General features: G+C 48.4%; 11 protein-coding genes and 2 non-coding genes across 15 annotated transcripts; 4 read left to right on the top strand and 9 right to left on the bottom strand.

The window, feature by feature from the left end:
* Nucleotides 1-757: 757 nt before the first annotated feature.
* On the bottom strand, nt 758-1,723 carry FVEG_12833 (hypothetical protein; the record flags this gene model as incomplete). Its single annotated transcript, XM_018902208.1, has 1 exon — nt 758-1,723. One exon carries the CDS (start codon nt 1,721-1,723, stop codon nt 758-760), a length of 966 nt encoding a protein of 321 aa, XP_018760876.1.
* Nucleotides 1,724-4,917: 3,194 nt separating this feature from the next.
* On the top strand, nt 4,918-5,266 carry FVEG_12832 (hypothetical protein; the record flags this gene model as incomplete). The annotated part of the gene is made up of 2 exons (XM_018902207.1): nt 4,918-4,976; nt 5,041-5,266. 2 exons carry the CDS (start codon nt 4,918-4,920, stop codon nt 5,264-5,266), a joined length of 285 nt encoding a protein of 94 aa, XP_018760875.1.
* Nucleotides 5,267-7,565: 2,299 nt separating this feature from the next.
* FVEG_17364 lies at nt 7,566-7,681 on the bottom strand. Its single transcript, XR_001989323.1, has one exon. It is a non-coding gene; the product is annotated as a 5S ribosomal RNA (ribosomal RNA).
* Nucleotides 7,682-8,239: 558 nt separating this feature from the next.
* On the bottom strand, nt 8,240-10,146 carry FVEG_12831 (hypothetical protein; the record flags this gene model as incomplete). The annotated part of the gene is made up of 2 exons (XM_018902206.1): nt 8,240-9,166; nt 9,217-10,146. The coding sequence occupies 2 exons, from the start codon at nt 10,144-10,146 to the stop codon at nt 8,240-8,242; spliced, it is 1,857 nt and encodes a 618-aa protein (XP_018760874.1).
* A 1,448-nt stretch (nt 10,147-11,594) lies between these two features.
* Nucleotides 11,595-11,996, top strand: FVEG_12830 (hypothetical protein; the record flags this gene model as incomplete). Its single annotated transcript, XM_018902205.1, has 1 exon — nt 11,595-11,996. One exon carries the CDS (start codon nt 11,595-11,597, stop codon nt 11,994-11,996), a length of 402 nt encoding a protein of 133 aa, XP_018760873.1.
* A 1,352-nt stretch (nt 11,997-13,348) lies between these two features.
* FVEG_12829 (eukaryotic phosphomannomutase) lies at nt 13,349-14,443 on the top strand. The gene has a single exon (XM_018902204.1). It carries the CDS (start codon nt 13,423-13,425, stop codon nt 14,185-14,187), a length of 765 nt encoding a protein of 254 aa, XP_018760872.1. The 5' UTR covers nt 13,349-13,422; the 3' UTR covers nt 14,188-14,443.
* Nucleotides 14,444-15,294: 851 nt separating this feature from the next.
* FVEG_12828 (hypothetical protein) lies at nt 15,295-16,602 on the bottom strand (the record flags this gene model as incomplete). Its single annotated transcript, XM_018902203.1, has 1 exon — nt 15,295-16,602. The coding sequence occupies one exon, from the start codon at nt 16,600-16,602 to the stop codon at nt 15,295-15,297; it is 1,308 nt and encodes a 435-aa protein (XP_018760871.1).
* Nucleotides 16,603-16,883: 281 nt separating this feature from the next.
* FVEG_17363 (hypothetical protein) lies at nt 16,884-19,304 on the bottom strand. 2 transcript variants are annotated; one of them, XM_018906616.1, is made up of 4 exons: nt 18,960-19,304; nt 18,826-18,891; nt 18,130-18,763; nt 16,884-18,079 (listed from the first exon to the last, which is right to left on the bottom strand). In XM_018906616.1, the coding sequence occupies exons 3-4, from the start codon at nt 18,681-18,683 to the stop codon at nt 17,059-17,061; spliced, it is 1,575 nt and encodes a 524-aa protein (XP_018760870.1). In that variant the 5' UTR covers nt 18,684-18,763; nt 18,826-18,891; nt 18,960-19,304; the 3' UTR covers nt 16,884-17,058. The 2 variants fall into 2 exon arrangements, with proteins under 2 accessions (XP_018760870.1, XP_018760869.1); XM_018906615.1 differs by having other exon boundaries at nt 18,826-18,926; nt 18,979-19,304.
* A 280-nt stretch (nt 19,305-19,584) lies between these two features.
* FVEG_17362 (hypothetical protein) lies at nt 19,585-19,943 on the bottom strand (the record flags this gene model as incomplete). The annotated part of the gene is made up of 2 exons (XM_018906614.1): nt 19,585-19,594; nt 19,648-19,943. 2 exons carry the CDS (start codon nt 19,941-19,943, stop codon nt 19,585-19,587), a joined length of 306 nt encoding a protein of 101 aa, XP_018760868.1.
* A 406-nt stretch (nt 19,944-20,349) lies between these two features.
* On the bottom strand, nt 20,350-20,790 carry FVEG_17361 (hypothetical protein; the record flags this gene model as incomplete). The annotated part of the gene is made up of 3 exons (XM_018906613.1): nt 20,350-20,506; nt 20,559-20,668; nt 20,719-20,790. The coding sequence occupies 3 exons, from the start codon at nt 20,788-20,790 to the stop codon at nt 20,350-20,352; spliced, it is 339 nt and encodes a 112-aa protein (XP_018760867.1).
* Nucleotides 20,791-21,082: 292 nt separating this feature from the next.
* Nucleotides 21,083-23,975, bottom strand: FVEG_12826 (hypothetical protein). 2 transcript variants are annotated; one of them, XM_018902201.1, is made up of 5 exons: nt 23,489-23,975; nt 22,674-23,426; nt 22,312-22,625; nt 21,969-22,262; nt 21,083-21,921 (listed from the first exon to the last, which is right to left on the bottom strand). In XM_018902201.1, the coding sequence occupies exons 1-5, from the start codon at nt 23,669-23,671 to the stop codon at nt 21,267-21,269; spliced, it is 2,199 nt and encodes a 732-aa protein (XP_018760865.1). In that variant the 5' UTR covers nt 23,672-23,975; the 3' UTR covers nt 21,083-21,266. The 2 variants fall into 2 exon arrangements, with proteins under 2 accessions (XP_018760865.1, XP_018760866.1); XM_018902202.1 differs by having other exon boundaries at nt 22,674-23,975.
* Nucleotides 23,976-24,453: 478 nt separating this feature from the next.
* On the bottom strand, nt 24,454-25,419 carry FVEG_12825 (hypothetical protein). The gene has a single exon (XM_018902200.1). The coding sequence runs from the start codon at nt 25,105-25,107 to the stop codon at nt 24,589-24,591; it is 519 nt and encodes a 172-aa protein (XP_018760864.1). The 5' UTR covers nt 25,108-25,419; the 3' UTR covers nt 24,454-24,588.
* A 182-nt stretch (nt 25,420-25,601) lies between these two features.
* On the top strand, nt 25,602-25,701 carry FVEG_17360. The gene has a single exon. It is a non-coding gene; the product is annotated as a tRNA-Leu (tRNA).
* The last annotated feature ends 3 nt before the right edge of the window (nt 25,702-25,704 follow it).

The following is a 25,704-nucleotide window of genomic DNA, read 5'->3' as shown; positions in this document are numbered from 1 at the left end:
ACTCCTCCGTGTTGGCCTACGTATACCGCCTCCAGAAGCCCGGTAGGCAACTTAGACCTCGCACAGTCAGTCGGAACATGGTTAAGATGATTTCGAGGCAATAGTCGAAACATCCAGAGCCTGAGTGTTTTCTTCAATATACGAACTCGAAGATCTGCGTTCGCTGAAACGTAAGAGACACAGGATCCGTGTAGAGCCAACGAAAGGTTGCCCCGAACCACTGAACCCTTTTCTACCTTCCGTCGGGTAGATCTTTGTGTAGTATAACCAAGAAATGAAGATTTCTTAAGCTTCGTTGTGAAATTCAATTCAATGCAAGTAGATGGCAGCTGCAAGGTCAATTACAATCGAATAGAATTCAGAAAGTACGGTTATCGCAATTTGAGATGCTGTTAGAATTTCAGTTGTCACGTTCTCAGTCGCGTTCCTCTGAGTACCTAGATCGCATGATTGGGTTCCTGTCCCGTTGCTCTGACAGTTGTTGCATTCATGATAAGCTCAATGCTAGCTTTATTGTAGTAATGAAATCTTTGTCTATAGTTTTGCCGTTTCCTTTTATCCAAATAGCCAAGAACATATGAGATCCTCTCTATAATAACCCTTTCGCATTTTCTTGCTTAACAGCCTTGAAGCTCATATTACCGATATGCATTCCGCTTCATAGAGGTGTAGTCTGCCTCTTTTGCTGGTGTTCCCCCGGCCATGGGTAGTCCTCAGCCTGTGACAGTTAGGAGGGAGACATGGCCTGGCCGGTATGTCACTGACGTGAAAGCGCCTTGCGTGTTTCGCTGCGAAGTCTGGCCTTCACCCCGTTCGCCTTAGCCGCTTCTTCTCTTTTCTGTCTCGCCAATTTTCTCTTGAGAGCCGCAGCCTCTTGTCTCTCTTGGACGGCCTTTGCTCTCTGCGCCTTCTGCTCCTCCTTTCTCGTCTTTCGCTGGTGCTCTCGGTTTGCCAGGTTAACCTTGGCGGCCATTCTATCGGCGACGCCTGGGCACGTACAGGCAAGCGGCATAGCAGTGATAGTTGCAGTGGGGTGGCCCTCTCGGGTTTCCGAAAGCATGCACGATATGGCTGGGGACCAGCTCTCAATGCTCTGGTGGAAGCTGCTATCGTCAAGTAGAGTCTGGAGAAAAGAGTTGTTCCAATGCCGATGGATGACTGGCATTCCAACGGGGATCAATGGGTTGCAAGACTTGTGTCTTTTGATACCCTCCATCTCGTCCTGCATGACCATGAAGATGTCAGGGAATTTCTCTGCAAACTTTAGGTGCTCAGGAAGGCTGGGTACGATAATTGTAACGTCAAGCCCAGACTTGGTGACGTCAAGACGAAAAGATAATTTTTCAAAAGGAAATCTACCCAACGTGGGTTGACTTTCCCAAAAGGGCAAATGCAAGACATCGGTTCTGGGTGTGAAGTATCCATAAGGCTGGATATCGAAAGGCTCTAACGGATTCGTTGAGATAGTGTAACGTTTGAGCCGGAGCCGGGCTTGGTTTCGTGATTCTCGGCTGACCATGAGAGCAACTGGGAGCGGAGGTGCCTCAATTTGAAGCCACTGGTCGTTCTGCGTGCGAGAATGCTTGAGATAGTAGACCTGAGGGCCTGGGAGAGTCAAATCCCATACCTTCCTTCTTAGCTCAGGCGGCATTTTCTTGAAGCAGGTGAAGGTTGGCTGAGATGTGGGAGGAGGAGTTGGAGGTGGAGTGAATGCCTGGAGCATGGCCGCCTCTTGCAGCCGCGTAAATAGGGGCATCTCTTATGACTGATTGTAGGAATGAGGAAAAAGTTTAGATGAATGATTCGTTCAATTCAAGCTAATGCTTGCATCAAATCCAAGTACAGTTCTGGAAGCGTTGTAGAAAGGAGGGACGAAAAGGGTAGAGGTATACCAATGGGCTTTAGCAGTTTATTCTCTGACTTGAGACATATGATATATCATAACCACTCCTCACACATGGTGAATGGTATTAAACATCATTCTCAGGCCAGGCATGTATTTATCGACAAAGAAAGTGAGTATTGTCTATCATGGTTGAAGCAGATACCACAAAGAACCGCCAGATCTTGAAACCCCGTTTATTCGCTTCCTCGCAAGTACTTACACGCTTGAAGGAGACTATTGGCCAGTTGGAAGCTTGGCGAAGAAAAGCGCAGACTTCTAGAATTCTACAACATGATATTGAAGAAGAAGACCGGGGACCGTGTGGAGTAATTCAAGCCACTTGCATGGTTCGAACGACGCTAGAAGTTGCTCTGCAGCAGACGACCAAGCCTGTGCTTTTAGTCTATATTATAGCCTGCAAGCTAGGGAGATGTGAGGAGTTACGGAAACGTCGCTTTACGGAGAGATAAACTGCGTCCTCTGAAGGAGGGTTCACGGTATGTTTGGCCGCTTAGTCCCTGAGCAGTTAACATGACAATGGAATTTCCAGTGTGCTGACTCGCTGCCGGATTCTATCTGATATGGCACCGGGTCAGCAAGGAACGACTGGGGTCTTTGTCCTGTCGGGACGTCTGAGCACATGGTCCCCTATGACGTGGTTCCAATCCAGGTTCCTACGAAACACTGCATCCCCTGTAATGGCTTTTACGGCTTGGTCTAATGTTGTAATTCATAGCTCTACAGCGCCAGCTTTTACTAAAAGTAGATGACAATAGCAAATTGGAATGCAGGAAAGTCGCGGTTTTTATAGCAACGCGGCGTGCCTGAGCCGACACATCGTCATCGCAAAAGCAGCAACAGGATAAATCCCGGCAAACCTCTTGTGTCGCTTCAACGCGGGTGATCTCAGTAGTGGTGCAGAAGAATTGCATTGGAATTTAGATGCCGTTACTGCTGACACTCGCGTAGTTTGGAGTCAGTGAGGCCCATTCCTCTAGACTACCCTAGACGGAGCTGGTACAGGCGACGATCTAGCAGCACCCAAAAACAAAGAGGAAGTCTGGTCTCGACACTCAGCCTTGCGTCTGTGAAGTGAACCCCTTCGAAACGAGGCTAAGCCTCTTATTTCAGGGACCCAACACCAATGACAGGACTCCCGCACTTGGAGCGAATGGATTGTTGAACCATAGCGCAACGGCTGGTGTCTCACAGATAGCCACATCTGCAGCTCGGATCGTGATGGAGGTGGCGCGAATAAACAACACATGGCCATCGAGATTGCATGAGAAGATTTGTCAACTCATCTCTGTCTAGCCCTTGTTCTCTTGACTCTACTCCTATATTGATTATAGATAGAAACAAGTCGTTTCTATTCTTGTTCCTCTCATGAATATAGGGAAGACGATCCAATTCTTGTGGTAAAACGAATTCGTTCCCCTCCAGATTGTCTGAGCCACGTTATCATTGAGATATGAAACGTACCTGACCTTGGTTGACTGCATATTAAACGCATCTCAGGATACATTGCAATCAGTTACGGCTGTCGGCGAAAGTATTGAGGACCGGTTGAGTAAGTGGATTTCCTTCTTCAGGTAAAGCAGACGATTATTTTGTGATTGCGATTAAGTTGTTGACCGACCTCCGGACTATTATTCATTCCCTGATGATGTTTTCTCCGTTTCTGCTCTCAGTGTTCAACCCGGCGCGATTGAGATGGAGCACGATGCACATCTTGAGATTCATGGCGGGTGGCGCACATCGCCTGTAGAGGACAAGCAAGCGGTCCCAGCGAGCACGGACACGAAGAGGAAGATGACGACGAGAAAGTTATTGCGAAGCGGACCAGAACTTGGTTTAGCAGGCTATCTGGTCCTAGACACTGAGTTACTGACAGGCTCACGAGGTACCAGTAAATATGCTACCGGATGTGTTGGAGAAGTACTTGGAACAGTTTATCGACCTGAGGTGAATGAATGCAAGACACTGGAGATTCCCCTTGAACATTATTGCTTGACTTCAGTGACATGGAAGGATCCAGTGCGGATGTGGCCAGTGACCCCTGGGCCGAATGCTGTACCTTAGGCGAAGACCACTGTGAGGTCCACTGAAAGAGCACCAGCGCAGGTCACTTTGGTAAATCTGTAGCGAAGCGCCCTTTGTCAAGGGACCACAAAAGAACGCTCAAGAATTGGCATATCTGAGGTACATCTTCACTGGGCTTGAACTGGGCTTGAATCAATGTACTGGTATCTCGTGAATTTAATCTCTGGTAGGAAGAGGCATCGTTGTACAAGTACTTTTAACGGCGAACATAACAAAGCTGGTCTGCTGTAGACCCTTGGCGCCATTAACGCACGTTCTACGTCTGACCGGGTCCGAACACGAAGCAGATACAGATACAGTCCACGCCGTCTGCTGGTCTGCTAAACGGCTAGAGGTACATTCCAGGGCTTCAGCTGCTGCCAGTCGTTCTCCACTGTGGCTGGTTTCGCAAGTTACACAGCAGTAACTTGGCACACAGGCCACCAAAAGTCCGGGAGTCTGGGGTACTCACTCCCACGCTGCCCGCATCGATCACGACACAAACATCTCTCCATCAAGGACATTATCCTTCGTGCTTCTTCATTACACGAGGCCGACGCACACGTTACTATTTTGTTCTCAAGTGTGCAATCTCATCCCCCTCCTTTTATTTCATCATCATCTCGTGAGCTACCGTACGCCAGCCAATCTCCATTGCGCCGGCTGCTCACCCACTCCAAACAACATCCAACAGTTTTCATCTCCTCAGCGTTTGCGCGGAAAGCACAATGCCGGGGACCTGCATTAGTACCGCTGAAGGGATTTGCTGGAGAAGGGGCCGAAAGAGAAGGTGAAATGCTTAACATCCTCTGTCTCGCTCCTTCGGTTTTCCTTATCTTTCGGCTTCATCGCGATCCCCGCTCCATTTCACCAGCGCCATCATTTCATACATACCGTACGTTGTCTGCTTGTCATTTATGCTTCGCCATCATTAATCATTAATTCCCATCATGGATATGGGCAAACGACCGCATCAAGCGTATGCTGAGGACGACGTCCAGGGTGACGAGTAGGATACAGACTCCCACGTCCCTCTGAGAGAAATGCAAGCGAAACGTCTCAAACATACCCAGGAACCAAATCCAGATCCAAATCCAGATCGCGTCGTTTTCCCTCCACCACTTCAGCCTTCGCAACCAGCACCGGTACCTCAAGCCCAGCCCGGTACTCAACCCAGCGTTACTGCGATACAGCCCGAGAAAACTCAATCCCACGTTGGACCGAGACCACAAGCCCCAGCGCCGCCACTTTGCACGCTACCCCCTGGGACAACAGTGCCCATCGACACTGGTAACTTGAATCCACTTCAGCCATGCTGACCACCACTGCCAGACAGCGACAACCTACCCCAAGCCCTTTTATTCTACGCTGAAGAGATCTGCACTGTCGTGAACTCGCTGTGCGACACGAGTTTTGCCAGGGAAGCATTCTTTGAATTTCTCCGACATCCAGTCACCGTTTCATCCGCAAGGCCAGTCTGGACTGTCCCAGATATATCAGAGAAGATAGAGGTCGGGTTTGTTTGCGGTAAGTCCCCAGACCACTGTCGTCGGCATACCTAACCAATCCTTACAGCATACCCGGACCGACATCACTCGATATCGATGTGTGAGCACTGCCCAGCCTGCGAGACCCTCTACGTTACCCATCGCATCAAATTAAGAAGCGGCTTTCAAGTGGATCCGACATTCTCTTGCGTTACACGCACGGGAGATCCAGGCCGACACTCGGTGCTCTCTCTATTGCGCCATAAGTATAGAGATCAGGAGTACGTCAATAGCAGAGTGCAGCACTTACTGCTAAAGGCACGTAAAAGTGTCATGGGTTTTTGCTGGCGACTTGCGGCATGGGTGTTCAAAGATGCATTCTATGGCACGGACAAGATGGACAAACAGACGTTGGTTCGGCTGTTTGAGGATGCGGTTTCGCGTTGCAAATGCCATCATCGCCATCATCACCATCATCTGAAGAGTTGAATACGAGGTGTAGCGCAAGCTGGCAGTGTTCGAGGCAAGACTGAGATACAGACATCGGGATTGAATTGTAAAGTGGTTACTCATTGGCCACTGGCCTTGAACAAGAACCACAGCTGGCACGATATCCATTGTGCAGGTGCTTCGGTCTTTGGTGCATGGCCTGACGATGGTGTTGAGCATTCACATAACGAGACGGTTGCACTTATGTATCAGTAGTAGTCCAATACGCTTACCCATTCTACTTGTTACAAACTCATCCAACAACATCTCTGCCGTTTTGCTTCGTGAAACAAGACCAATTTCTGGTGAGTGTGAGAGGTACACACGTCTCGGTCAGCAGAATTTCCTCAGCGGTTCAATTTCAAGGCTTCAGAAGCCTTGTTACTTGACGAGAGCTAGCAATTCAACTGACAGAGAAACTTTGAGCCACCCTTGATCTTTATGTAACTCAATCACTGGAGGCGCTGGGCCATTCAACTGTCGTAATATGAGCGGCTAGGCTTCGTTACATCATTAACAAGAATTTTCAGTGACAAGGAGCAGAGTCATCGAAATACAAATGGGATACCAAGTGAGTCTATCCGGTGCCAAGTATATCAACAGAAGACTCTGATCTGAAAAGCAACCATATACGCCAATCCTATCTTTTTCCCTGCCCAGAACCTTAAACTAAAGCCAACCACAACTTGCAAAGGGCTGATCCGCAAGCCAAACCCGACTGCTCTTCACCAAGTCAGTTATGAGATGGATGCATAGTGTTCTGCGGCTGGAGGGCAAAGTGTCCGTACTGTGTCCTGGAGGGTAATGAGATCGAGGGGTAACAGGCCTTGGGAGGAAGCTTTGTCTTCTAAAATGCTGGGAGAAAAATTGGAAAACGGTCCCAGGTGCATTTGGGTTAGAGGCTCTCTATATCAAATGCTTATGCCATATGACTTTATCAAAAGACATGGAACAAACCCATAATGTTAGCAAGGGACAGACATGGCTTACACGACATAGGAGTCTGTAGAGTCACGTCAAGCTCAGTGCACACACCGTTCTGTTCGCAAATTACTGGACTTTCCACATAAATTAAACATACTTAGTTAAAACAGTCTCAAGAGTGAGGAAACCATCGCGACTATTTCTTTTCGTGACTTCTGTACAGTTCGTGTTTGCTCAACGACAACAAAAGTCCCCGATTGGCAGAATTCTCCCCTCTCATGCTCCTGGGAGGGAGTTCGCTTTGACCATGGCGTACATCACTCTTCCCCAAGATCATCAAAAGAGCCGCAAGAACTCATTCACCCAGCAACTCTCACGATATTTGTGCAGGTCTGAGCCCATCATAAGCCAGCCGTCTCATTTCCGCATACCGTGACCAAGACCGACAATTAGCACTTTAGTTTCTCAAATGAAGTTACAATCCCCCATGCATTCACAATCACAATCGGGCATTCAGACCGTGAGTGAGACTTGGTCGCAACTTTTCTAGTGATGGAAAAGATAAACGGACCTCCATACTGGAATACGGTCAGGGAGCCAAAACGAAGAGTGCGACAAAGCATGGATGATGTATTTTTTCGACTCATTGAAGCTGTATACTGCCAAAAAAAGACAGCGTTATAGCTAGGACAAGCAAAAACATACAACAGCGGGGATTCGCTGGTCGTCACCGACCCAACTACTAATCCGCCGGTTAGTGGCTTGACTATGGGAGAGCAGACGGGATCCCGTATTTTCCACTACCTATGGTCGTATGTGGCAGGATGAACACTGATTGTAGCTTATACCGATGACTGGCTTGACTCAACGGTAGAAAGAATCAATCGGGCCGTCTAATTTGTCTTGGAGATGATTTCTGTTGCCAAGTCCCACCCTGTATTGGCGGGTTCATCAATCTGTCGATGGAAGCATGGAACAAACCAATGGAATGATCAAGACGGTATCGCCATTTATCAGATAGCTATGGAATGACTGCTACCTATCAGGTAAGCTTTAGGCTGTGAACGGAGTTGATGAATGAGAACACGATAGCATTTCGTCATGTCAAACTTCTTCTTGACCTTCGTTTATGGACAGGTCATCGCCGAACGTATCAGTCCATCTCCGTAGAATTATGTTCAGTCTAGTACTGAAGTCTCTTTTCCTCGCCTGTGTCTTTTCCATTACCATGAGTATATCCTGGCAAGGTACCAAATCTCAGTGACCCAAGCATACTCGCATGCTCTCTGTATATAACTGTTCAAGTACAAAGCAAAGAAAGCCCTACAAGTCTTTTTCATCCAATCGTTCATTCAACACAACGTGTCTTGTCCTACATAGACTGGAACGCAGTCTTGGCCAGCGTAGCCTCCCATTGCTTGATTCTCCCAGCAGCTTCAGCCTTACTTCTCTCTTCACCTCGAATCTTGTCCCCAAGTTCCGTGAGGCGGACGTCAGACTCCTTCTCCGCCATCTTCGCAGGTTTCAGCGCTACCTTTGCTGCTTCAAGTTGTGTCTCCAACTCAGAAACTTTGCATCTCAGCTCGTATGTGCTCCTGCTGTTCTTTTTGCTGAGTTCGTCTCGAGTTTGCTTGAGCTCAGCGATTGCCTCATCATTCTTCTTTGCGTTCAACTTCTCGGCCTGTACGCAGGCTTCAAGCTTGCGTCGTTGGTTGAGAAAAGCTATGAAGTTCACTTCGAGAGATTGGGCGAGGGTGAGAGGATCTTCAGGATCGCTCAGGGGTGTGTTGGTCTCTGATGCTTGTGCATTGCCTGTAGGTGCAGTGTCTGCAGATTTACTGGCCGCTTCTTCATCGTCTGTAGGTCGCCCAAGCTCATGTTCATCGGATGTAGGCTTCGGGGAACTCTCGAATTGCGAAATGAGCAAGGGCTGTTCTGGCTTCTTTAGCATCACCGGACGAGGAGACAACACGACATGGTCCTGTTTCGCGTGGGTTGAAGGCTGTGCCGAGTCGGGTATAGAAGAATGCGCTCGAAGCTCAGGATCAATGAGGATAGCCGAATCCTTTGGCGCCCCAGTCGGAATCGCCCCCCCGTTTAAGTCAGCGTCTTGGGTGAAGGTCAATTCTTTGATTACCAAGTTTCCATCTGAATTGGCGGATCCGATCATCTTGATCAATTCCATACGGGCTGTTGCGATGTTAACGAATCGAGGAACCCTGTCCTTAGCCATGAGACATTTCAGAAAGACAAGGGAATAGATACCACCGCTGGGAGCGTCTATGTGGATTGGGCCCGGCTGCAAAGCATGAGTATCATGATCCGGCTTGACTTGGGTATCCACCTTACCTGCTTCATAAACATCATCCCTTTCATGTTGAGCTTTGGTTGCGATCTCAACCAATCCACAAGTTCCTCTACAGGCGCCTTGGTGACATGGTTTGTTAAATGGTGGACCAGAGTTGCCTTGCCCACATCAAGATGGCACAGCGCCCATTGGTCCTCGTCTTGATTGTAGACAAAGAATGCGATGTGCCGGACTTTCAGACAAGGATGTTGAGTGTGAATTTTGTCGGCGCCTGTGAAGGAGGAACCGGGTGGGAAGATGTACCAATCTGGAGGGCGAGGGAATAGATTCGCACACCGCGCCATGTCGTGGCTGTCCAGTCCGTCACCGTTTCGTAGGGCCTCGATGGTAGCGCTCACAGGTTTGAGTACATAGGTGATCTGAGGCTGTCTACTGTTGGACTCTGTGACTTCGAGGGCTGATGTTTCGGTGATCGTTACTGACTCTGCAAGAGGCTCAGGCGTCGGCTCGACATTCTCTTTGTCAATCGGGGCTTGCTCATCTTCGCTGCTGAGCACCTCTTGTCTTTGGGTCTGTGAAAGCTTCTTCGGCACCAGATTGTCAAAGTCAATCTTGTCAAAGATTCGCTGGTGGATTCTCCCGCCAGGGTCTTGACGGATAAGCTGGACCATCAGACCTCCCTCAGTCCACAGCTCGGCGGGATCGCGGTCGGCGTCCTGAAAGCCCTTGATGACCTTTCGCATGCCGGCCTTGTTGGCGGGGAGTGGCTTGCCGGCAGGTGCATACTCGGGAGGCCACCAGCCGGGACATCCTTCATCGGGCTTGTTCGATCTGCGCGTCTTCTTCTCTTCAGGACTTGGGGGTGGTGAAGCTGACAGCTTTGGCTGCTTTGCAGGATGGTTGGGGGAAGGCGAGCGGCTTGTCTCAGCCTGTGGCCGCTTTCGAGCTTTGCCAGACCTTCTGGGAGGCATCGTATGGTCAAACTGTTCCTGCGCGCTCGTCAGTTGAGTTACTCGACCCCTACTTTGCCTTGACTGCGCAAGCACTATTCTCATCCGTAAGAAACAGACAGCGCTTGAGAGATGGCTGATGGCATTTGACACCTGCGGAGTAAATGGCATAAGTGCGCTGGAAAGAGTCGCGGATATATACAGGTCGTTCAAAGCCAACTGACGATATTATTCTTGAGATGGACTGTAAGAATCGGGCGTTGTTGTGGAAACAGAAAGCAAACAGACGACCGACTCTCTGTTGCAGAGCACTCACTGTTGGTGAACGACAGTGGATTCCTCAGGCTAAGGCAGCGGTCGCGCTGTGCCAGGCGTGATCTGAAGAGCCAATCGTTCAGTTTCTTTTTTGCGTAACCATATGACAGACTTGGCGATCATGCACGAGGATGGATGACTTTGTGACGTTGAAATAGAAACTTCTGGTGATCAAAGAACTGAGTCACTCACTTGTCGTATCAAATGTGTTAGTGATGGAGAACAAATGTAAGAATGTTGCGTGCGAGTACAGCGGTCCCCTATCAGTTCAGCATTGATCCATTCTACACATCTTTGACCGTCAACATTGCAAACCCAACACAGACACCCGCAGTCGCAGTAGTGGTAGGCTGACGGATCCATAGTGAGAAGCAGAAAAAGGATGTAGCCATAGGCGAGATAGTCGAGTATTCAGTAGTACCGGAAACCAAGTCGCCAACAGCAAAAGAAGGCTTCTGAAATGTCAGGAGATATTTAGTGCCTTGTTTGTAGTCATCAACCGATCTGTTAACCTAAACCTGGCTACACACAATTGCCAAAACAACAAAGGGGGCAATGTTACTACACTACTATTATTCACCATGGTCACCTTGTTCCGCAAAACCTCCTGGCATGACTTCCAAGATTTGAGAAAGGATTTGCTTCAGTGGATCAACGAGCCTTTCAGTAACTGAACTGTTACTGGCATAGGCCGCGATGAATACTGAAAGTAGGTGCTGTACTAGTCCTTCACGCAGCTTTCATATCACCCACCGTAGCCCCACAATGCGAGGCTGCATATCGCCAGAGACTGCTATCCTTGCCGGGGATCTCAAGCGGCGTGGCTTACTGAGACAACTAATGCTCAGTGTGGAAAACTTAGGTCTTGAATTGGGAGAATTATCAGATGCATTATCTACCAGTCACTTCCCTGGGTCATGCTGCCTGATGGCAAGTTTGGCCTTGTTCGGTACCTAGTAAGAAGACATTGGTTTGAGTCACAATGTTTGTTCATTGCACAAATAATTGCATAAAGGACACAAACAAAGAAAGGTGTCTTTGTCACAGCACTTATATAAGCCATATTGTTCTTCTCCCCAACCATCCTCAATTACTTTTCTTTCGTTTCCGCCCAACTTTCCGTATCATTACTGACTCTCATCATATCTACCACAATGTTCATATTGCGCGTCGAAAGGAACTGGCGTCTTATTGCGCGCCAGATGCAGAGACTCCTCAAACAGATGAAGGATATGGCCGAAAGGCAAAACGCAGACTTCCACAACATCCTTGAAGGCTTGGGCATCGACCTGGATTTTATCATTGATCTGAGTATTCTTGCTCCATTATCTGATACCGCGGAGGGCGAATTGCGCTGGCCAAAAGAATGGGTTCAACCCAAAGGCACATTCGACGCCAACTTGGACATGCTCAAAAGTTGGGTCCTTGACTGTCACTCAAGGCCGGACGAAAAGGAGGAGGAGGAGACTCCATGCCTGGTTAAGGGCCAGGGCTGTTTGTTTACGCCACCTCGTCTAACTGAGAGACAAAAACGAGGAATCTTTAAGCGTCCATGATGTCGAATCGACCTTGTCAAATTTGATCCCGGTGCCGACAACCCATTTCGGAAGATATGCGTGGACTGTTCATGAAGGCTATTTGTGACCGTGCTTAGGCTGTTTGCGTACAAAACTGACATCCCCTTCCTGCACAACATCTTCCCAAGAGCTCGCACCTCATATGAATGTCGTGGGCGAGAGACCGGCTTCTATCCTCATGTCAGTGCTAAGTCATTGAGAGGTAATGTCAAGAGCATCCAACAACTGGAGAAGGTATAGAGAGGCTTTCGGCCATATCCATCTATTCCCAAACTACCTGGGACGATGGAGGAGTTGGTGCGAACATGAGATCTGCAAAAGTTAACCTATTTAATTTGACCTGTTGATTACAGCTTTATATTTATTACTGTTCATTTTATTCAAATCCTGAATGATCCGGCCTTCAAGGGCTATCGGTATTTCGCTTCTTGTTAATAAAACTTCCCCGTTTCAAACTCTCTCGTCATGTCTTTTGTCCCCAATATGGTGCTTGGAAGCTGTCTTCATCTTTTCATCATGGAATGGCGCCGAATTTTGATGAAGAGGACATCATCTGACTTGCTGGGAAAAACGAAACCTATTGACAACATCGAAGCATGCCCGCGCCGGTTCTATCAAAGATTAACATGCCCCGACCGACAGACCAACAGCCAGGTCGCCCATTACGTCGTGCTTCTACCTATGATCACATGAAAACAATACAACCTTCCCACTGAACCATTCTCGCCTCAAGGAACAACACCGATGCTGCTGGCGGCCCTGCATCATAGTATCGTGCTTCCCAGAGTTTACTCTACGCCCATTTCCACCCCCCTTCTACCTCCAGCTGCCCGTTGGCGGGCTCACCGTCGCTATCGGTGGCCGTACCGTAGGCTGCGCTATACAGCCCGTTGCACCGCCCGGCACTCCATTCTGCAGCGGAATGAGGATCAAGGGAGAGAAGCTCGACCATACCTTAGGTACCGCCCTTGCGGCCGTCTGACCCGTCATACTACTCTGTCTCCCGCTGGAAAGAACCAATGTTCCTTCAGATTACTCAAACGTTCATGCAAGATATTTCGCTAGGCCCCATCTGTCTATAGCTGTCTAGCAGACAACGAAGTCCGAATGGCGCAAACTTCCGAGAGGACGCGGGGAAATGGAACATGTATGTTATACAAGAATCTGAATCCCGAATCTCGGTGTTGTACTTCCTTTGAAGCCGCAGATTGGCTTGATGTTTCTTTACTAGCAGGTGTTCATCTCCGAGGTTCATGGTTGCTGTTCTTAGTCATGCAACCAAGCTAAAACGGTACGCGTGTACCTTGATCTTAGCTGACCTCACAGTCTCACAACACCGTGTCAACTCTTATCAGTACAACACAGCCCCTCACCCACCAACAAACAACTCCAAATCACAGACAAAATGATCAAACTTGTCGCTTTCGACCTCGATGGTACTCTCGCAGAGAGCAAGCAGGCAATTCTTGACTCAATGGGCGAGGCCCTCGCCGATCTTTTGACCGTCGCCCACGTCGCAGTCATTTCGGGCGGTGATTGGCCTCAATTCCTGAAACAGGTCGCAAGCCGTCTTCCTGCGCGAGCTGACCTTTCCAAACTCTGGCTCATGCCTACCACCGGCACAAAGCTCTACACTCACAAGGGCGATAAGTGGAAGGTGGAGTATGCGGAATTGTTCAGCGAGGAGCAGAGGAAGAACATCATCGAAGCTTTCAACGCTGCCCTCGACGCAACGGGTTTTCAGCCAGAGCAGACTTGGGGTGAGCGCATTGAAGATCGAGGCAGCCAGATCACCTTTTCTGCCCTCGGTCAGCAAGCGCCTCCGTCGGCAAAGGAGGTTTGGGATCCTGACTTTGAGAAGAGAAAGATTATCCAAGCAGATTTGTATAAGCGACTCCCAGACTTGTCGATCAACATGGGCGGAGCGACTTCAATCGACATCACGCAGAAGGGTGTTGACAAGGGCTACGGACTGAAGAAGCTCTCGGCGGCGAGTGGAATTCCTTTGGAGCAGATCATGTTTATCGGAGATGCCATCTTTCCGGGTGGAAATGATTACCCTGCTAAGGAATTGGGGCTGCACACCGTGCGAGTGAAGAACCCAGATGGGACCTTGGCTGCTATTGCCGGCATCGTTGCGTGTTTGAGCGAGACTGGGCCTTTGCATTGATGCGAAACTCCAATCAATAGCACTTCACGCCTCTGAAGGGAGTAACCGGTTGCTTTTTTTGAGGGAGGCGAGCAGAAAAACATCGTTCATGTTGGGAGGAAAGCAGAGAAGGTGACAACAAACGACGGATCCTCCAAGCCATGAGAATGCAATATCACAGTTGATGTAAGGCAATTGACCGTCGTACCCAATCTGCAACTCGTCATTGAATTCGTATGTTCATATGACTTAACATGAATCTTAATCAATCTGTCAGAATGGGACCTGCGCATCCAGATGCCCAAATAACCAGGGCCTGGCCAACACTTATTGTTCCCCACGGCCTTACGATGTTCACGAATCAACCATGTTTGGGAAGCTTAAGTATGTCAAGAGCAACCGTAACATTCAAGCCGGTTCATTTAGTATCATTTGTAGCCAAATATTTCCCAACTTGCGACCAAAGTTGCCAGACTTCTTTTATTTCAACCTTATCAACAGACCGCAGATCTATCTGTAGGTTCGACGAGTCAGCATGATGATCGGCACAGACGGTGATCAGAGCATCAGGGTATTAAATGCCTCAGCTTGTGTAACGGAAACAGCTTGAATCATATGTGATCATAGCCATGGAAGTATTTGTTTCGATCTCATCATTGACGATGGGAGGACTTAGGAAATGACAAGAAAGCTTACCTTTCAAGACCAGACAAAAACTTCAAGGTTCGCAAAGACTTTGGGCTGATAGCTTACTTCGTTTGACTAAAGACTCCATTTCCCAAGAGTAGATGGCCTCAGTCGCGAACCTCCCACGACCCCAAGGGCCAGTGGCCACAAATACACAGGCAAACGCGGGAATGAAGGAGGAAGAAAGAGAAAAAAGGACTCAATTGCGGCATTTTCTCCTTTTCAACGTAGGTTTTGTGCCCAATATTTTTCATGGGGGCCCTGCTCGGAAGAGCGTTGATCCATGCGCAGCCAAGATGATATCGAAGCCATGCGTCTACTGAAGTAGGATTATCACGGCTTGGCCGCGTTTACCGCGAACAATCTTTCAAAAAGTATTCCAAATTACAATTCTCAATAGCTATCCAAGATCAAGATATAAAACTCATTGAGAACGCCGGCTCAGATGTTGACTTTGTCAATGTCGTACACCATCTGCTGCGTCTCCGAACCCCAGCGATCCATGCCAAATACCCAAGCACCTTGCATAAACAGCCAAAGCCCCGTCTCCTTCAGCCACAAGCCCCATGGCCCTGTCCTTCTTCTGATCTTTGCATTCCCAGAAGATCTGTTCGCAATATCCTCAACTCTTGGTCTTCGGATATCATCAAACTGCTTGAATGTATCCGCAAGAGACAGTTTCTTCTCAAGAAGACGAGCAAGGAGAAACGCGTCTTCGAATGCCATCGATACTCCTTGGCCTGCATGAGGTGGCATGGCATGTGCTGCATCGCCGAGAAGGAGAGTTCTCCCTTTGTGCCATTTTCCTCCGGTGGGTAGCTTGTAAATAGGGTAGAACTTCACAGCTGTCGTATTGCCAGTAAGCTCCCGCAGATTATCCCCCCATTGCCCACCCGCATCTTCGAGAGTCTTGTGAAGTTGGGTCTTGAACCTCTCCACTTCGTCCCGTCGACGAACCTCCCATCCATTGCGGGCATCCTCAGAGTCTGGCAGTGGTACTTCTTTGGACAAAAACCACAGAATTTCGTCGTCGGAAGCAGTGCATGTCATGACACCAAACATACCCTCTTGAGTCATTGTGACATTCATGCCCCTCATTTCTTGTCGAGCTGCCTCAGAAACACAAGAAGCTGAGACCAGGGCGCCGAGGCCTGACATCCCCGTGTATACAGGTGTCTGATCTGGATCGACATGCAAGCGTCGTACAGCAGAGTGAATCCCGTCGCACCCAAGAAGAAAGTCTGCCGTATCACTGGTCCCGTCAGAGAAGGTCGCGGTGACTGAATCAGCCGATTCTGTGATGGATATAAGTGACTTGTTGTAGTGCAACGCAATACCAGCTTCAGCAACCGCACCCAACAAGGTGTCGAGCAGATCAGTTCGCTTGATTCTCATGTACCCATAACCAGTCTGCTCTTTTGCTGCAGCAACCATATCTCTTCGTCCCAGAACCCCTCCATTTATAGAGTGGATGGTCATATTGGAGTGACTGCTTCCGCGCTCCTTGAGCTCTGAGTAAACTCCCAAGCGATCAAGAAGGCGCAAGCCATTTGGCATGATGCCTATGGCGCTCCCCAGTGTAGAAGGTGCTGTTCGAAGCTCATATATCGTGCAGTCCATATTCATTTGCTGCTGTAGGCGTAGAGCGGTTACGAGACCCGCGGGGCCTCCGCCGATGATGATGGCCTGCGGAGATGTTAGCTTTCTTGGCAGTCTGTAGGTTGGGAAACTTGCCTTTGTTTGCTTCATTTTTCGGTGTAATATTGATGATTGTATCTGAAGTGTTCTTGTCTTGTTCTTTGTAAATTGGAGTTGCCGTTTATAACTACCTCAAGTGTCGGAGATCAGGCGCGGAAGTCCGCGGTCGAAAATTCCCCTTTTGGGTCATCTGTGAAAGCCTGTTTCCGGACCGGACTAATCGGACATTAACTTCAACCCCGGTTGTGACAGCTCTGGAAACTGTAACAAATGGTCAATTATTATGACAGGCCTCGAAGTTCAGACATATGATGTGCGCCAACGTCACATAATGGCATGCGACTGCGGAGTTTACATTGACATCCCCTCGTAAGCTCGAAAGGAGTCTCTCCGTCATAAACGGTTTGAATGGAACTAAAGAAACATGCAATTTATCTCTTGCCTCCCCATATACAAGTACCATAGTAGTTCCATGCTACAATCCGCTCATCACCATGCTTCGAATTCTTAACTGAAGTTGCTAGGATCAAAGTCAAGATCTTGCAGGAGAGATGTCCACTGAAACTCTTCAAGGTCAGGGACAGCAGCCAAAAAGTCTGACCAGAGCTGGTGGGAATGCTCGTCCCCGAGCCCGTCTTCCTGCATGCCCATAGTAATATCATTCATGTCTGTGAAAGCACTTTCAGGAACCGAGTCCAAATTAGCGCTCGATGTTGCAGCCGGCGAAGCGGATGCCATCGCATTCGCGCGCTGCTTCTGCAAAGTGCCCATGACCTGTTCCATATTTTTCTCGATTCCTCTTATCAAGCTCTCCGCGTTCTTCCTTGATTTGTTCAGCGTCTCATAAGCGCTCTTGACCTTCTCTTTCAGGGCTTGCGCGTCAGGAGCATCAGGGTTGTGAGACAGATCCACTGCCAACGCCACAGCAGCTGAGGTGACGTGCAAGAAGATGACCCAATACCTCTCAGGTCTAAAGTGAAGCTTGGCAACCGGGTCGTCCATCATGCGTCTGAGTTCAAGGATCTTGTATGCTGATGAGAGTATCGTGGTTCGAGAATAGGAATATCGAGGATCTGAGTATGCTGCGAGGTGATAAGGACGATGAAGTCGGCAAATACGTGCATGGATGCCGAGATGGAGGCTAATTCGCTGCCAGTAGATGAACGGCCTCGATTTGCAAATGTTTTTGGACTTCTGCATACTCTCCGGGTCGAGCTTGCAAAACTCAGGAAGCCCGTTGACAAAATCCTGTAGTTTTCTATCAAGCTGGAGAATGATTTCGTAGTCTTCTTCGGGTGCATCGTCGGCCAGAGGTGTGATCGCATCGATAATCTCGCGAGATATTTCTGCCGTTCTGAGACGCAGAAAGAAGAATGTCATGTCTGTTGGAACGGAGATAGGTAGATTGGGTATGTCGCCGGAAACTGTGAGCGCAACATCATCGACGTTACGCGGTTGCTTGACTCTCATCAGCCTCGGGATGAATGTGTAGATACCCTCCTGGGAGCTACCAGAGAATGAAGTCAACCTGATGAAGCGTTAGCTAGATCAGCACAGATCATACAAAGGATGTATTACCAGTCAGAAGCAACCATGTTCCACCATACACGTCTCTGAACCTCCAGGTCGATATTGTTGGCCGGGCTTGTGTCCCGCTCTTTCTGGGCTGCCGAGCTGTCTAAACGATGTACCATCATTTCACGGCACATATTGTAGCAGCGGCTTCTAAGATCCAATGCCTTGATCGGGAGGACATCGTCAGAGTTGATGGCCACGTGCGCAAGCGTACATATGGCTGAGGCAGCAGTGATTGAGGGCGGTAGTGGTGTGTCAGTGTCTTCAACGATCGATAGAGCAGAGTGAAAATAGCAATCGAAGGCCGACACGGCGTTCGCTTTGGTTGCTTCAAGGTTATGGAGAAGTTCGTCTGTCCAGGCCAATGTCGCACCAGCAAAGATACTGAAAAGCATGAGCAGCTCGTCAATCTTTAGAGCTTCTTTTTCAGAGCCCACACAGCTATAAACAAGTGATCTAGTTGACGGTACGTGCAGGACACCGAATGTAGGTTGGATAGTTGTAATAAAGTGTTCGCATAGTAGACGCGCTTGATGGGCAGGTGGAATATTCGACATCAAATGGTTCAAGCGCGCGTTGACAGAAGCAGCCTTATTGTTTGAGGGAGCCTCAGTGTGGCAGTTGAACAACTTGCGGCCTACATGGTATCATCAGCTTTGAAATGGCCGACATAGCAGGATTCAGGCTTGAGGTACGTACTGGAGGAAGCTGATTCTGATTGGGTGAGCTGTGGTGCTTGAGCTCCATTTGGGAAGACAGCGTTCTCTAGTTTAGTTAGTCTGTCAAGCATCTCCTTGTTTCTGGTGCCATTAGCATGACAAGTGATTGTATACCAGGAACAGGTTGACTGACAGATCCAACTGTCTCAGTGGAGAGAAGGCCGAGGTGCTTTCGTTTGGGTTGACTAAACCATCGCCAAGGTTCCGTTCTCGTGATACCTCACTCTCCAAAGAGTTGGTTGCTCCGCTGCCATTCTCATAGACGCATGTGAGTTGCCGTTGGGTACAGTTCGAACAAGGCTGATTGCGATCACAGCGCCGCTTCTTCTCGCGGCAAGGGCGGCACGAAACTGGCAGCCGAGATGCCCTGTAAGTCGACATGATAGGCGCTCCAGAGTAGTTGCGCTTCATTGTGTGGAACATGCGCGTATCGGCATCGGAATTGGATATTGATCACTTGACAGGGTCAGATTGAGGAAGCGGAGATTTTGGGTTGAAGCCGCGGATCCGCGGAGGAAAATTGACAAATACGGTTAGCAGAGGATATATCTTCACGTGATGCTAGTATCTTCCCAGCTACCCTGAGTTGAGTTATCACCATGAGCAAATATTATACACCATGAAGCCTGCAGCAGCGAGTGACTGAAAATGAAATATGATATTATTGTAAAGCTACGCTCATGATAAACTTTCCAAATTCATTCCTGAGATCTTCCATAATTGAAAACGCGTGATAATCTTAGTTCTCTCTGCAATATTTGTTAGCTTCATTGAAGTGAGTTTCAAGATCGGTAGAACTTACAATATGGCCAATTCAAGATCACCTTGGATCTTCGCTTTCAGTTGTAACTCAACATCGAGATCCATATCCAATCTCACGCGCGGTGCGCTGCTTTTCTTTTCCGTCTCTTGACTCGCTGCTTGAACAGGCTGCTGATCTTGAGGCTGATTGATTGCTCCTTGTGACGCAGTTTTGGATCTATCGACCTGGTTGTTCTGTGAACCTTGGGTCATTTGTTTTGATTCATTCTCGTTAGAATATTCGCTCTGATCACCGGCGGTTGAGCGAGTTTCTTGACTCGTCCTTTCTGTTGCCATTTTGGATATCTTCAGAGATGATTGAGCGCGATTTCTGGTGATAGGTGTTTTTATTACGCTTTGAACAAATTGGTTTGGTACTTAGGCTATTGAGGTCAGGAAAACTCAGAAACTACTCTGTTCTGTTTTGATGAGTTCATATGATATCTGGGTGGCGATGGAAAAGTGGCACTATGATGTCAATGCCCCCATCTTCAAGCAAGGACAGGTTTCATGCAACACGTGACCATGATGTCGATGAGTATCATTCTGTCGAACGATTGGTGCCAAAACTGTTGCTAGGTTTCTAGGGAAGATGCAGTCGCATCGTAGAAAGGCTGGGAACAGAATATGGAGGAAGCGTTCCTTGGAGACCTGGCCAGGTCTACATACAGCACGACACCCCTGTCCCCAACTCGTGCAATAACTAAGGCCGGTCAAAACCACCAACTCCAGGACCTCCCTTCGCAAGAGGATGAAACTCAAAAGACCCTACAAAAATGCCCGAATCCAAGTACTTCTTTGCCCAGTCTCTCACATGCTCTGAACTAACATGCGCCGCGTACGCGTCTCGATCAGTGAACCTTGAGCATTGAAGTCAGCTACAGTCGCGCTTCTTACATGTGAAGGACTTACTTCTCCATGCAGACAAACTCGTCTTTACCCTCAGTCTTGTAGAACCTGTAGATCTTGGCTCCTGGTTCCTTCAAAGTCGCTTCGGAAACTTCGGCCAGACAGGCATGGGCCTAACTATTGAGAAAACAGACTGGGCATAGTAGTGTGAAGGGGCTCTTACCTCGTCAATCCTGTCCGGATTCACCGCGATGGTGGAAACAGAAAAGTACCCTCCAGATTCTTCAGAGGCCATATTGAGTCGGACTGATGAAAGTATGTTGCGCAAGTCTTGTTTCTCGTCTTGGGGGTAATCTGGACCGCCGTGAGAATAAATGGGGGCGTAAGCACTACCAGCGTCCGAACTCCATAGAGTCAAGGAAGAGGTGCTCGTCAGCTTTTGCTGACATTGGTTCCACCGCTCTTTCTTTTGCCGGTAAGACTGAAGGATTCACCAATGTCACCTCATCAGAAGTGAACTTTGTAGAGAGGCATAGCATAACTCGGCCCTCAAGCTGGATTAATATCCCAGACAAGTTCAGAGACATCACAAGTTAACCAAGATGAATATATAATGTCGCTCGCTCTCGACTAATATCGGGTATCTTGAACTGTATACAAAATTATACATACGAGCCAGTCTATGTTCGCCATAAATAGTGGCCATTACTCAGCTCGCCAAGGCTCCTTCATTACTTCATATGCCCCATCAACAATCATACAATGATCTCGCTAAGTGTATTTCTCCTCTTCCGTCGCCTCAGTCAACGTCAAGTCCAAGTCTCGCTGATCTCCCTTCCAGACGTTAGGCTCACTCGTCATCTCGACTTCTTTCCCGCGTGTAGGCTCATTTTGTGAGCTCAGTCTCTGGAATTCACCCGCTAAAGCCTCCATGCCGATGTCGTCCATGCTCTCGCTCGTTGAATCGAGGTTGATTGGGTAGAGGCTGCTATATGTGCCCTCTTGATTGAGTGCCCGTGTTGTAGCTCTGATGTCTTCAATCATGCTGTTGTCCGTCCATCCCTCACGTTTGAAGGTTCCGTTTTGCCAACCTATTGTCATCAGGCCTTCTGTAATACCTAGGAGCCCCTTGCACCAAGATGCTATCGACAGGCATCCACGCGCCGCCAATATGAAGTAAAACTGAGCGTCGGATGTGCCGGGATTTCGAAAGACTTCGTTGATGAGGGTGAGAAGTCCAGGGGTGATGAACATGGTAAGGTTCGTTGACTCGAATCGTTTCCTGTATAGATATACAAGCCGTTTGAGCTGGTGGACGGATGCTTCGTGAGTGGCAGTGGCGAGTTCGCTTCCCCCAGCGTCTTCATAGCTTCTGCGGCCGAGAAATGGGCGCCACATGTCTATTACTGCTGTCTGGTACCAAATACTGTGACGGTCAGTTGACAGCCTCCAGAGATATTCTACTCCACTCACTGTAATACCAGAACATGGTGGGGGCAGTTTTCACTCCTCTGTACGTCCTCTGGAATGATACTGGCCCAGTCAAGTAACATTTGATACATCTGATGTGCGTGTGACATAGGTAGACGGCTAAAATGGTTATAACCTTCACGAAATGCTTGGTGTATGATGACCCAAAATTTGGATATCCATGTAAATGTGCTTCCCATGTGCTCATTCAGGGGCGGCCCGGATACATCTCCTGGTATGGGTAAAGATGGTGGATGTTGTATCCGGTGTTTTGCTCGGAAGTTGGTACAGTGGAGACTGCACGAATCAGTATGAGTGTCTGGGTGGCCGAGGTACTAAGACCTACCTGTGCCAGCCAAAGGCACCCCAAGCGGCAAATGATGCTGCTGTTCTTGTTTCGTCGTCGTCGTTGAAATCAGGAACTGATGTTCCATCATCGCTGAACAAACCAAGCTCACGACCTATTTGTACACTGGCGTCGAGATATAAAAGACCAACTTTGTCGTGGCCATGCTGGTTACAAGTAAGGACAAGAAGCATCGCTGATGATAACGTAGTGATGGAAGTATGGTCTGTTAAATCCTTCCATCGCCTCTTGGCCTCTCTCAAAAACGCAAGAGAAAATGTTTGAGCTCGTGGCTCAAATTGGGAGTAGGAAGCCTGCCCGTATTAGCAAACATCTAGTCAAGGACAAGAGGAACAGCTTACGCAGGCCCAAGCAAGAAGTGAGCTGACGAGAAGCTGTGAGCAGAAGCGACCTCCGCCTGCCGCCAAGTCTCGAATAAATAAATCGGCGTCGAAAAATGATAGTACAGGGTGTTCGTTGACTAGATAGAAAGATATTGCTTGTGCAGCTAGGTTTTCGGGTATAGGTATGGAAGTCCACTGCCATATTTGAAGAGACTCGAGTCGAGGGTCAACCCCAGTATCTCCAGTGGTGTCGCTTGGAGTCGAGAAAGATTCCGAAGTCGTCGGCGTTTCCGATCTTTGACCAAATTCTATTGGTGTGAATGATGTCAAGGGCGCTGCTGTTGCTTGTTGATTCGAAGATGTTAGGGCCCGTTTGTTAACTGCCAGTAGACCAAGATCTACATCCTTGATGTCAAGAGTTTCCAGTACGGGGAATACACCAGAAAATCTCATGTTTAAATTCAACTCTATTGCTGAATCAGCTGAAGTTCCCGCGAGACTGGTGGCTAAGGGGTCTGTTGGTGAAGGTGGCTTTATGATGCCCGAGTCAAGAACTTGCAAGAATTCCGATACAGAACCGCTGTTGCGCAATCTCTCTAGCAGATACTGAGCGTGTTCATCGGGGGCAGTCCTTAGGAGCTCTAGTGCCTGAAAGAGATCTTTAGAACCTTTTCTCAACTCTGTCATCTTCTCCTGAGAAACCTCGGCACGATATACACAGTGCTGTCTTCGGCTCGCACAGGCCGAACATGTTGGTTTACGGCCATCACACTAGAGATAATGAAGCCCGTTACTCATACGAGACCAATGCGATTTGATACAGCAGGACAAACCTTTGATTTCCGGACGCGGCAGTTGTTACACGCGACTGATGTTAAGGCTGCCCTGGGTATGTCGGAGACATCGAGGGGCGCGTATTGAGGCTCATGTTCTGATTTCTGGAGTTTTCTGGGGAGCAACTGTCGATTAGACTTTTGGTGTTCTTGTGCTCGTGTAGGCTTATTTGAGCTGCTCATGAGAATTTTCGATACCAAAACAAAAAAGAGTGTAGATTCAAAGGGTTTAGTTGTTCTTGAGAATTTGCCTCCGAGGGGCAAAGAAGGAATGAGATTTTGCTGGGGTCACCTGCCAGTCCCAAAGGAGAAATGATGAGCACTTATTGAGAGTGAGATGAGATGTAGTAGAATGATCGTGCTGGTTCGAGTAGACTTGAGCTGAAAGGTTGATACAGGCAGTGTCTGTGTGTCGCATGTCGGCTGTTGGTTTCTCGGCTGGGCTGTGATGTTGTGTCGCTGGAACGAGGCAGAGCGTACGTGCCTGACTGACCCCATTCCGTCTTGAGAAGACCAGCCAGGCCATGCTAGGGAGGACCCCGCTTCGCATTTCCTCCGGCAAGGTCTGATTGGAGGGATCGCGACGATTCGGGCTATAGTCATACGATAAGTCTGTTAGTATATAATTTTGGATTGGCCATTAATGAACGCTATTGGCATATCCTTGTTTTTGCCAGAGTCGTTGATGGACATCTGACGTCACATCAGTCTTTGTAAGAACTTCATCATTTTCACAATTGCTACAGATCTCAGTAGAAGATATTGAAGTCGAACTGAAATGACATCAGATCAAAAGCTGGACGGGAAACCAACCGAGCCGAAGAGTAGCCACTTCAGGTCAATTGTGGTCACTCCACAGGCTGCTTCCAGACTTCCCCGATTGGACACTGTACGGCCAATTGGTCTCATCATACCGGTAAACTTTTATCGCATTTCACATTTTCTGGCAAATTGTGGAATTCCATTGCTGTATGAATAACTTCGATTAAAACTTACCGAGATTCTATTTCTGTGACTGACTTTTGAACTATCCGACAGCTCCGAATCCGACTCACCCTGATTAGATTAGATACGTGAAGAACAGGACCCCAAGTCCGGTCTCAAAGCTGTGCGCTAGGATCCAACAAGGGAAGAATTCCGTTCTCGCGGATGAAAACCTTGTTGATATGCCGATTCTTTTCCTCCTCGGTCTTGGGTCTCTTGCTTTTCTTCTTCTTCTTTTTAGACGAGTCCCCAGAATCACTGCCCAACGGAATGTACGGCCAGATCTCCCCCGGTGGGCAAACCTGAGCATCAGAGTCTTCCGCGAGGTACTCACGGTGTGACCCTCCTCGATGGCTCGAGCCACCGTACTTAGAAGAAGTGGGCGCAGTGAATCCTTTCTGTGGAAGCTCATAGTTGAGTTTCAAGAGCTGTTCCTCAATTAGATCCATAATAAGCCGGGCTTCTTCGTGTTGCTCGAGCAAGGACCTGATTATGCGAGGCACCTTGGCCTCAGGATTGATGGGCGCAGCCAACTCCGTGTCTTCTGTGGCGATGCTAACCTCTTTCGCCCAATCCTCAACCCTCTCTACAAGCTTGTGAGCCGCGTAGTAGTGTTCGACGGCGTCTTGGGGCATGACAGACGTGTTGGCTCTTTTCCTGTTGCTATATAGTTGCAGAAACCTCAAGAGAAATGACTGTTTATGAAGGTCGGGTTATGTTGAAGCGTGTTGTTGATGATTCAACATGAAACTTATGACAGGTTTATATACTTCATCTGCTCAGTAGAACCCCAAGGCAGTGAAGCAATGAACGGCCATTCGAATTAGTTGCATAGCATTGAATAAGGCGATAATGCTTGGTTGTTCTCTGATCTGTCTGCCTAGCTTTGTCTTTGAACAATACATGTTCAAGGTTCATGGTTAACCTTGGTGGCTGAAAGACCAACCCGTCCCTAAAACACAATCTGAAGTATAAGTTAAAGAGAACAACATCCAAATAATGATGTTTCTTTCATTGAAGCACCAGAAAAAATGGGTCAAGACTGAATAATGCATCCCGGCAACCCAGCCTTGGTCAATCAAGCATCTGGTTTGCGCTACGAACGAAATTGAGCATCAGCACTAGCTTGGGTGAGATGGCCGAGTTGGTTATGGCGCCAGGTTAAGGTTAACCTTAACACCAATTTCCTGGTGGAGCAATCCTCCTGGGTTCGAGTCCCAGTCTCATCAAAG

Source organism: Fusarium verticillioides, chromosome 11 (assembly GCF_000149555.1).
Source record: "Fusarium verticillioides 7600 chromosome 11, whole genome shotgun sequence".
Taxonomy (NCBI): domain Eukaryota; kingdom Fungi; phylum Ascomycota; class Sordariomycetes; order Hypocreales; family Nectriaceae; genus Fusarium; species Fusarium verticillioides.
This window is presented reverse-complemented; position numbering and strand designations above follow the sequence as displayed.